We start from the raw sequence: 10,990 nt of genomic DNA on the forward strand, positions 1-10,990 counted from the left end.
CGCAGAGCTTAGACGGTCAAAAGAGAGTGTTAGTTAGGTGAGACAAAGAACAGCTTGGTGTGAGAGGGTTGGTGAAGAGCTGGGTGGAGCAGCAGGGGTGGGGAGGGGGTGATGGGCAAAACTGGGGAGATGAAATAGCACCCACTTATATAGCACTTACTGTAGGCCTTGAAGACCACTGTCAAATCATTCCGTCCTTTCTTCCACAGTTCACCAACAACCTTAATAAATTTATCTGTGCAGTTGTGGCCCTGCCCTGAATCTCCTCAAGATCTCCACAAGTCTCTCTATAATTATGAGTGCAGAATTTGAAGCCTGACACGATCCTGCTTGAGATAATAGAGAGGCTGAATTCCTGTACAAACTTCTGCGCAGGATTTTGGAGACCCTTCATTGACTGGCCCCAACCTGCTTTGCCAGTCTCACTTCCTACTACAACCATCCCACCCCAACCCCACGTATTCTCTGCTCTGATCACACCAAAGGCATTCCACACTTTCCTGAGGCTGCTGCCTATATTCTTTTCCTGGTTGCCCTTAAATTCAACAAGCCACTAAGCACCTATTGTTTGTTAAGCACATGCAAGTAATTACCACACTAGGTGATTAGTACTGCAATACATATGCCCTACAGGGTACTGTGGGAATTCAGGATGGGGGAGATTTCACCTTCTGTCTGAGGGACTTGGGTAGGGACAGAGAGAATGAGTTGACTGGTGACTCACAAAGGAAATAACATTTGAGCTGAGTCCTGACAAGATCAGGAGTTTGCCAGTCAAGGAAGGGGAAGGAAACCTCCAAATTATCTTTGGCTCCTCCTTCTCCCCACACTCAGACATCAAGTTCTGTTGTAGATTCGCCATCCAAAATGCCTCACACCTGTCTCTTCTTCTTACTCCTTCTACCACTGTCCTAGTCCTACATGCCCACTTGGGCTATTGCAATAGTTCCACAGTAGGACATTCTGCCTCTAGTGTTTCCAATCCCCAATCCCTTCTCCCTGCAGCTGACAGAGTGAATCCCCAAACACACAAATCTGAAGGTTATCACTCCCCTATTCAAGACTCTTAATGGTTTCCCACTGCCTATAGGACAGAGTCTGAGCCCCTTATAATGACATACGAGGCCCAACATGAGCTGGTCAGAGTTTATCTTTTCCCATCTCACCTCTAAGCCATTCTACTTCTTCAACCCTCCATTCTAGCCACAGTAGATTTGCCTAATTCTGAAGACACACCATATCCCTTTCAGTCATTTGTGTGCTTTTTGCCCACTTTATTCCCCCTCCCCTAGAACACCCCTTCCCCCATTTGACTCTACAGGGTGAGCTTGGCTTAGTCTAGGAATCAAAGGGAACCCAGCCTGGTAGGATTTGAGAGCCCCTTCTCTAGCATAGGTCAGGTCTGGCATTTAAGTATTGTGGAATCAGTAAATGGATCAAACATTCCCCTCTAGCCCCAGCTGTGTGTGCCCAGGCTGTCTGATTAGGCATCTGAACCAGTTCGTCGTTGCCATGCCAATTCTCTATGGATACTGCAGACTGCTCTGAAATCCCAAGTCAGCTGGCTGAGGCCTTGACTCCAATTCAGCCAGCCCTCTCCATCCAGAAGCTGATCTGTCCCTTTACCCTCAGCTCCAGGCATCTCTGCACATAGATACTACTAAAAGACTAGAAATGTCCCTAAAAGCACTGATACCATGTGTGCAAGAACACTAGGGCACATTCTACCCCCAGATTGGATCCCTTAAATATTGATATTTAAATGTGTCACGCTCGAGTTTGCAATATCGAGCTGGACTTTGCTGTTTGGACTGTTGTCCACTCCCTGGAGGAAGCCAAACCTATTGCTAGTTCTTTCCACCAGCTCCAGCCCACCTGAACTAGCCTTGCTTCTTACTGGCTCATCAGGAGTTCTCAGTATGCCTCAAGGCCATAGTCTGGGTGCTTATGATGCTATCTTACTTTAATTTACAGTTTATAAACAGCTTTTTATTCTTTAATTAGAGAAGCTGTAGGTTTACAGAACAATCATGCAGAAAATACAAGAGTACCCATCCACCACTCTATTATTGACACTTTGCGTTAGTGTGGAACATTTGTTACAATACATGATGGAACATTTCTAAAATTGTATTATTCACTACAGTTCCGTAAACAGCTTTTAAGCACACCTTGTTTGATTCTCACTAAAGCCCTGGGAAAGGAGTAGGGAAGTTATTAACAACCCTATATCACAGATGAGGAAACTGAGACCTAAAGAGGGTAAGTATAACGTGTCGAAGGGGAGACAGCTGATAAATGAAGAAGCAAATTTCCTAATTTCAATACCTTCTTCATTACCCCGATGTCCACCATGTATCTACTTTATGGCAGGTATGAAACGCCATTTGCCTCCTCATTTGTCCCTTACACTCTTGTGGCAGAGCCTCGAGTGAAAGAGTCAGTCCTGAGGTTAGCCTGACCCTCACTTCTACCTCCGTGAGTCACAGTACACAAGAATATGTGTCCCTCCATTTGGCTGTAACACCCAGCCCGGTAGCTTCATTGTGCCACCACTGCCCCCTGGGGAGGAAAGCCTTGATCTGGAGTTGGAGCCTCTCCTCTTTCCAATGGGAACTGGTAGAATCCTTTGAAGAGAAATCAGATTTCGAAGGAGATGAGAGGTTTAGCATTTGTCAGCGTGGGGAGGAATGAGGTTCTCTTACGGACTGGGATGAACTTTTAAAAAAGAAAATCTCTTGATGGCGTTTTTTGGACTGAGGGGGGATACCCTGCATTTGTTGTGTTGTATTATGGTAGAGGGGATGGATTTCAATACGAAGAGGAACCTCTCCCACTATGAGGAGTGAGGGGTATGTTAACCGTTTCTACGGAGAAAGGAAATCTTCAGCAGGAAAGGAATATTTCTCTAAAAGAGAAGGGGGTGGAGGGGGGAGTTCTCTCATGTACTCTCTCTCTCCCCTTTCTTTTCCAAAGGAGAAACTTCCTTGAATAAGGAAGCCTTCCAAGTTTTCTTTCCGAAGGGGAAGTAAACTGTCTTAAGAGGGAGAACAATTCCGATTGAGGTTTTATGCCTGACCCTCTCTTCCCTTCTGATATATTTCCCACACGGAGTCAGCAAACCCTGAGAGGGAGTGGCAGAGAATTTTTTTTTCTCGTTGGGAGGTAGGGAAGCTGAAGAGGGAAACTTCCTATGTGGGGTCATTTGTCAGGGCAGTAACTCTGAGACAGGGAAACCCCTATGAGGCTAGTGAAGTCTTTCAGGAACCCCAGGAGCACAGAGTGTTGAAGGGAGCTTAGACCTGTGCTGAGCCAGTCCTTGTTTGCCCACCAGGAAACCAAGACTTGGGGAAGGGAATGCCTTGCCAATAAGTGACCATTTCCCACCACAGTTAACAGGGGGAGGGGAGGCTACCTCCTGCTTTGAAGAGTGATGCCGATGAGGAAACTGCTGCCGTGATATTTTTCACCTGTGGTAGGGGCATCTCTGGGGAGGAAGGCATTGATCCCTGAGGGATGGAAACTGGAGAAGAGGATAGACTCAGGGGCTATGTCCAGAGGAAAGGGTGGGATTTCAAGGTCATCAATTCGCAGGAAACGCTGAGTCTTGAGGGAGTAAAGGAGAATATCTCCCAGGAGTGCAGGGGAGGGAGCCCTTGAAAAGGTGCTGAGGGTATGGGGGAATATGTGCCAGTCTCCCGGATTGGAGAAACTTCTCTGATTGCTTCCTGTCTTTCCAAAGGGAGTTGTTGTTTTCATCCTTTTTAAAATCAGAGGAGTGAGGCATGCGAATTATATCTCAATAAAGCTTGTTATTTTAAAAAAAGTAAAAACGAAACCAGAGAAGAGAATGGCTCAGGGTCTGCTTTGCCAGGCCAGGAGGGCAGTGGTCCCTCATTCTGCAGCTTCAGCTACTCAAATCACCATTTCTCTGGCCCCATTCCTTTCTTGGTCAGCAAAAAGCTGAGGCCAGCTTGTCCATGGGGGAGGTCAGAGGTTGCAGGAGAAAGAACTCGACAAACACACAAGCTACCTCCTCATTTACTGCAAAATCCTGTTTAATGTGTAACATTTCAGGCAGAGAGAAACCTTGGGGACTAAAGGCAAAGGCAGCCCTGACCAACCCCCATTCTAACTTATCTGCCTGCTTCTCCTGTCCCTAATTCCCCTCTAACTACCCCACCTCAGGCCTGCCCTCTTTTTGCTTGGGTCCTGCAAGACAGCTGTGTTCCTCCTTTTCTCCTTCTTGCTACCCTCCTTTCTCTGTTGTGTGTCCACAGCATCCCTCCCTCCACGCCACTTGCCCACATCCCTCCTCGGCTGATGTGACCCCCAGAAATAGGGTCTCTGACAGCATGGGATTAAGATTAGTTTCATAATTGGAGGCGCCATCAGAGCGTCACATTTCTGGTTCCCAGGGGGGTCCCAGGAAGAGGGAGAGCTGCCTACATGCCCCCTCCCCCCAAACAGCCTCGAGTACTGACTTTAGGTGGCTTCCAGCTCTCCACTCCTCCCGCCCCTTAGACGGTCGGCCCCAGGAAGAAAAGGAGAAGGGAGCCAGGGAAAACTCCATCCCCGGTAGGTAGAGGGGCCTGTGCACCAGCAAGGAAGAGAAGGAGGGGCAGGCCTCCAGGCAGGGTGGGACAGGGCGAGAGGTCGCCTGCGAGGTGGTATCAGCAGGCCGAGCAGCGGTCGCTCTTCTCAGCCAGCCCAGCTCCGGTGCCAGGGCTGCGGCGCAGTATGTCTTTCAGGGAGCCATCCTGCTCGCTCAGCAGCTTGTTGATCTCATTCTGCTTGTATTCAGGGGAGAGGCGGTGGCCGAAGCCCGAGCCCTTGCGGGAGGGCGGATTGGAGCGGCGTTGGGCCCGGCGGGCACAGGCCCGGATGATGAGGTACACCACCTCGGCCACGTTGAGGATGATGCAGATGCCCGAGGCGGCTAGCATGAAGACGGTGAAAACGGTTTTCTCGGTGGGGCGGGACACAAAGCAGTCCACCGTATTGGGGCAGGGGTAGGCCTCACACTTGACCAGCCGCACCATGGTGTAGCCAGGGTAGAGCAGATAAAAGACATACATGAAGACAGCCTCGAACAGCAGCCGGAACACCACGCTGATGACATAGGTCCACCACAGTGTCCCCGAGATGTGGACCTTGTGCCTCTTCACCTCCTCCAGGTGCAGGGGGTCCCCATGTCCCTCAAGCCGCAGCATTTTCTTCTCTATGTGCTGCTGGTGAGCCACATGCATGGCCACGAGGAGAGCTGGGGTGGAAACCAAGATGAGCTGCAGGGACCACAGACGCACATGGGAAATGGGGAAAAAGTGGTCGTAGCAGACGCTGTTGCAGCCGGGCTGGAGGGTGTTGCAGATGAAAGAGGACTTCTCGTCACCCCACACGCTCTCGGCAGCCACTACCAGCACCATGATTCGGAAGATGAAGATGACCGAGAGCCATACGCGGCCGATGGCAGTGGAATGCCGGTTCACACCACTGAGCAACGTGTACAAACCTGTCCAGTTCATCCTGCCTCATTCACACCTGCAAAACATGAGCCGCAAAGCAAGCTTGTCAGAAAGCTGGGGCAGAGAGCTGGGCCCCAGCACACAGCCATAGCTTTCTCCATCACTCTTACCTGCCTCTCCCCCCCACCCCCACCTCATTTGAGGGGGGAGGGCTTTAGAATTCCAAGCACCCCTGAACCCCATCCCCCTTCTTCACTTTCATCCAACATTCTTTCCTCTCCAGCCCCTTTCTTTTCCAGGCTCATCCTGTTCGCCCATCAGCCGGCCCCTCCCGCTCCCCATCCCTCAGCTCCTTACTCAGCTCTGGGCCTGGGGTGAGCCCAACCAAGCCCTGTTACCTTGGGGAGCGCCTATCCCTGAGGCCACCCAGACAGGTCCCCTATGGTCTCATGTCTGTGTAGGGGGAGTGGTCCCTGGGTCCGCGCCTGCGTCCCAATTCATCACCGCCCGGTGCTGGGGAGTCATATGCTGCTTTATACCCAGTGTCTGCACAATGGGACCTTTGTGGGGCTCTGAACAACGCCCTTTAGAATTCAGATCAAACGCCCTGACTTCCGCCCACCCTATACACAGAGCACTTGTGTCCCAGCGCCGGACACCCAGCCTGCACCCACCTGTTCTGTGCCCGCCCGGTCCATCGCCGCACCCTCCCCACAGCCCCGCCAGAAGAATAGCCACTGGGGTGGGGGCAGGAGAGATGGAACAGAGACAGGTATATGGAAGGGGGAACCCCAGCGGACCAGTATTCCCTGGGCCGAGGCTCTCCCCCAAGTTCCTACCAGAAACTTAGAGTTAACAGGCTTTTTCCTAGGCTCAGGTCCCCTCTAGAGTATGGGCGAGCTAGAGGGAGGGAGGAAAGGAAACGGAGCTCATATTTATCAAGCCAGGAACTGTACTAATTGTTTTCCTATGCAGACTTTCTTTAAGCCCCACTAGTGAGCCTCTAAAGGCTGTTCCACCCATTTTCCAGACAAGGAAGCTGAAGTTCAGATTAATAACTCATTTCAAGGTCACACAGCCAGGAAGTGGTAGGGCAGGATGAAACACAAAATTATCTGAAGCAGAAGTCTAGGTCTTTCCACAGCATATTCCTGTGCTTTTGCAGATGGTGTCAACAAAAGCAGAGGCTAGCAGTTAAAAAAAAAAAAAAAAAAGGAAGAAAAGCAAAGGCTAATGTTATCCATAAAGGCACAAGAAACATGGAAGCTGTTGACCCGTGAGCATGTTTCAAGTCCAGTCATTTGGAGCAAACCCTAACCATCCCTTCCTGAGCTTCAGGAAAGGGAACCCAGCCAGGAGGTGATCAGACACCTGGAGAAAGTGGTTACCAGGCAGTAGGAGGAAGCAGAAGGCCCCTACCAAACAGAAAGTCAAGAGATGCAACCGATAAGAGTCACCCAGCCTTGGGTTTGACTTCAGGTTCTTCACTTCATATGACTCAAGCTAGTTACTGAACTTCTCTGAGCCTGCTTGCTCATCTGAAATGGCATTAATATCCAGGGCTATTGGGAGGCTCAATGAGGCAACATGTAAAAGTTCTTAGCCCAGCTCCATTTCCATTGTCAGAGATCAAGGGGGCCAGCACCTTCAGAGGAAGAGAAAGCAATGCTGCTTTGGGGGTCTAAGGGGTCTGCCAAGTCCAAGAGCCCTCTTTTCCCTTTCTCAATACTGTGGTAACTTAGAATATTTGCCTGAGCTGGAACAGACTGTTCCGTCCCTGCCCTGTCACAAATGTCAAGTGCATACTGTAACCTGCTTTCATGAGCTCACCAATTGCTTTAGGGAAGAAATTTCCCCTTCTGTCCCTTAGGTAGGGCAATGAACATTTCCCCCCACCTCCTGCCACCTTTGCTGTTAATTTCTAGGAAGATCATGCTAGAAGCAGAGAGCTGGGATGTGAGGAGAACATTTGGGCCATCCCACCCCCCTATCAATGTTCCACAGCAGGGGCAGTGGTTGAAGCCTTATATCCTTATTTAAGCCTTATTTCTGTATGGTTCTCTCTGTTGTAGAGGGCAGGGGTCAAGGGTATCAGCAACTGGAAAAGGCTATGGAAGGGGATGAAAGAAGCTGGGAGAAAAAGAAAGGACAATCCTCAAGATATAGGTTATGTCTCTGGGTAAGGTTTCTTCGTTTACTTAAAACGCACACAGACACACACACACACACACACACACACAAAGCCTTAGAGTGTGTAGAGTGTGTAGAGTGCCCAAACCTGTGTAGGGAAGAAGGAAAACTGTCCTTTCTTCCAAGCCTGGAATCCTGAAGGCAGAGCTGCTGCCGCAGGAGGCACCAGTTAGTTCTCTAGAAGTGCTTCTTCTCATGGTCAAGGAGAATTCTTAATAATAACCATTGACTGAGCACCTGTTGGGTGCCACACCTTGCACATGCACTATCATATTTAATCCTCAGAGCAACCCAGTGAAGTAGGTGTCGTTTTGATCCTCATTTCACAAATGAGGCAACTGAGGCAAAGAATCGTAAAGGGACTTGTCCAGGGGTCACGCAGTTAGGGAGCGACAGGGCTGGGGTTTAAGTCCCGCCAAGCTGACTCCTGAGCCTATGCTCTTTCCTTTAAATGCTACTGCCTTGAATAGGATTATAACTTTTCTTTCTACAGCTGTTCTTTTCTCCTATCCCTGTTCTTCCTTCCCTTTTGTTTGTTCCTTCCTTTCCTCCCTCTGGCTGCTCACTCGAACTCCAAAGCAAATGCCAGCTGCTCTCTTTTCTGTTCCCCTTCAGGGGTGCCCCACAGTTGGCTCAGCCACACCTGAGCTCTCAGATCCTTGTAGCTTTTTGCCTCTCATGTTCCTCAGGCCTCTGGGGCACAGCCGGTAGCTCCCTTTGGGGGTTCCTAAGGACCCTTGTGTGGGCACTGAGTTTTGCCTTCCTCTTTGGAAGGGGAGCTGGTGGTTTAATCAATACCTCGAGGGATTCATTTAAGAGATCGACACCCCAAAACATCCAGGGGAGTGACCCGATTTTGAAATCCAAACCGTTTTAGTGACCTTGGGTTAAAGTCCAGGTACCAATATGCCCTGTATTGCTCCAGGTATGTTTTGTTCTCACGTTTAATTAGACAGGCCTCCTCTGGCCATTGCAGACTTTGGCCCTGTCCTCACATTCAGATTTGCCCCAGGACACAAGCATGGTTCAAAATCAGGGGATTGCATTTAGTCCTTACAACGGTACTGAAATATTATCCCCATTTTTCAGACAAGGAAATGGAGGCTCGGAGAGATTAAGTGGCCTGCCTCAATAGCAGTTGTTGCACCGCTCCTAAGTGGAAGAGTCAAGTTTCAAACGTGTTTTCCTCTGACCCCAAAGCCTTTGTACCATGCACTGCCTTTGCCGGGCGTCTCTGCCTTTAAGAGACCAGACCCATAACTCAAAGGCTTATACTTTTTCCTGAGCACCAACATGCACACACATTCACTGTCTGTCTCCCTCTCTCTCATTCTGCCCCTGCTGCTTCCCCTGTCCCTGCTTCCAACCGTGGGAAAATCCTTTTGATTTTTGGGGATTGGGGAAGAGGGGCCTACCTAGGCTGGCTGAGGTTACACTTCAGCCTGACTACACACTCCGTCCACTGTTTCACAGGCAGCCTTAGACTCTGCTCTCAGAGGCTTTAATGATTGCCTCTCCACAGGCAACCCATTACCCAGCCTCTGGTCAGGGAAGCACATGGGGCTCTCTTTTGAGATTTCCTTCTGAATTTTGGGCTGCCTTCTTCAGTTTGGCATGGCAAAGGCCAAACTCTGTCAAGCTCTCTTCCTCTTCCTCACTTCTCTTCTCTGCCTCCATCCTGTGCTTCGACAGCATTTCAGTCATTGTACTTACCTTCTCCTCCTCTGCCATACATCCTCTGTGGCCAGGCTTGGTCAAGATCGTTCTCACTCATTATAACTTTCTCCTTCCCTCCCTCTGCCATGGTCTTTGCACAGAACTGCTAATATCCACTCTCTCACCCACTGTTTGAACTACACCTCCTTACTCCTCTTTCACTCATCTGACTTCCTGCTGCTCGCTCCTTGGGCATAACAGCAATCACTTATGGAATGTCTACTGTGTGCTGGGAACATGTTCTGTTCCCAGAACTCTCTCCTTTACAACAACCCTATGAGCCTCGGGTTATTGGCTCCATCTATGAGGAGATGGAAGCTCAAAGAGGACGAGTAACTTATTACAGGGCTGGTAAGTGCTGCAGCTCAGATTTAGAACCTCATCAAAGTGTGGGTCCCTTTCCCACTGCCATGCTGCATCATCAGCTACACTTCTCTCCAGTCAAATTCTTCTTGCCTCTATTCTCCTTTCCTTATCTCATTTTCTAAGTCCGTGCATTCTTTCACGCCGTACCCAACAGCTGGAACAACTTTCAGACAGCTGGTGTAGGGGCACCTTTCTTTCACATCTTCAAACCATCAGTTTTACTAAGATCAGCTTGAGTCTGCTTGTCTCTCTCAAGAAAATGGAAACGCATACTCCCCAATCCTCAGCCCTGTTGGCTGGCCCTCTGTTGCCCACTGAGCGCACTGTAATCATCCACCCACAGTCCCTGTGTTGCTTTATGCCTTGCTTATCTTGCAATCGGGGAAAGAAAACAGCACCTAGCCGTGCCGGACAGTCCCACCAAACCCTAACCCCATGTGGCAGGAAATGTCTTATGGAAAAGAACTTGGCCATCCTGAGTCTCTTTTTGGCCTTATGGGGATGAGGGAAATTCTTGGCTGGGAAGAAAGAGTGACAGGACAAGGAACTTGGAGCCTGGAAAGGGGATGAGAGTTGGGGGCTGCAGAGAGAGGCTAAGCAGGCCTGGCATTTGGCAGAACAGGCTTCCCCCCAGCTCAGAGGGAAGCATGGAAGGGATCTAAGCGGCTGAAAGCTGACGCCAAAAGAAGGCAGGATCTGGGTCTCTCCCCAGTCCCCATTTCTGCCTCATCTCTCCCCACCGCCCCCCTGCCCCCATGCCATACCAGCCCTCCCTGCCTCCCTGGCCCTCCTCCCTCAGTCCCCAGCCTCCTCACCTCCCCGACAGTGTCACACCTGGCTGCTGCTGCCCTTTCTCAGGGAATGTCTGCAGGCGTGTCTTCCCTATGCCACCAGGTACTGTCAGCCCAGCCCAGGGGAGGGACAAGGAGGCCAGGGCCGGAGCCAGATATGGCCCACAGCCCAAGAGGAACCAGACAAACATTAACCAGCTCCACCTCCTCCCACACTCAATCATTAAACAAGATTGATCCCCTGAGCTTCCAATGGGTTTGGAGAGACAGATCACATAGCCTGGAGTCACTGCCCTGTCCCAGAGGGAGAAAGAGAGCCATCACTGTCACCCATGTACCCATGATTTTCCCATATGGAGGAACTGAACTGAACCTGGGCTCATCAACAGGCCTCAACCTTCATCGACCCCCTGAAACTGGCCTCAGGTGGGTCTAATGTTTGGGCCAGCTGCAGAGAGGGCA

General features: G+C 50.3%; 1 protein-coding gene across 3 annotated transcripts; it reads right to left on the reverse strand.

Annotated features, from left to right (window-relative positions):
- Nucleotides 1-4,037: 4,037 nt before the first annotated feature.
- Nucleotides 4,038-10,680, reverse strand: GJB1 (gap junction protein beta 1). Of its 3 annotated transcripts, none has more exons than XM_077144828.1 (2): nt 10,553-10,680; nt 4,038-5,541 (listed from the first exon to the last, which is right to left on the reverse strand). In XM_077144828.1, the coding sequence occupies exon 2, from the start codon at nt 5,523-5,525 to the stop codon at nt 4,674-4,676; it is 852 nt and encodes a 283-aa protein (XP_077000943.1). In that variant the 5' UTR covers nt 5,526-5,541; nt 10,553-10,680; the 3' UTR covers nt 4,038-4,673. The 3 variants fall into 3 exon arrangements, with proteins under 3 accessions (XP_077000943.1, XP_077000944.1, XP_077000945.1); XM_077144829.1 differs by having other exon boundaries at nt 10,572-10,674; XM_077144830.1 differs by lacking the exon at nt 10,553-10,680 and adding an exon at nt 5,864-5,967.
- Between the last annotated feature and the right edge of the window lie 310 nt (nt 10,681-10,990).

Source organism: Tamandua tetradactyla, chromosome X (assembly GCF_023851605.1).
Source record: "Tamandua tetradactyla isolate mTamTet1 chromosome X, mTamTet1.pri, whole genome shotgun sequence".
In the NCBI taxonomy this organism is placed as follows: Eukaryota; Metazoa; Chordata; class Mammalia; order Pilosa; family Myrmecophagidae; genus Tamandua; species Tamandua tetradactyla.

Bases quoted from the DNA above. Each gene is read 5' to 3' on its own strand.
- GJB1 (XM_077144828.1), bottom strand. From the start codon at position 5,525: ATGAACTGGACAGGTTTGTACACGTTGCTCAGTGGTGTGAACCGGCAT.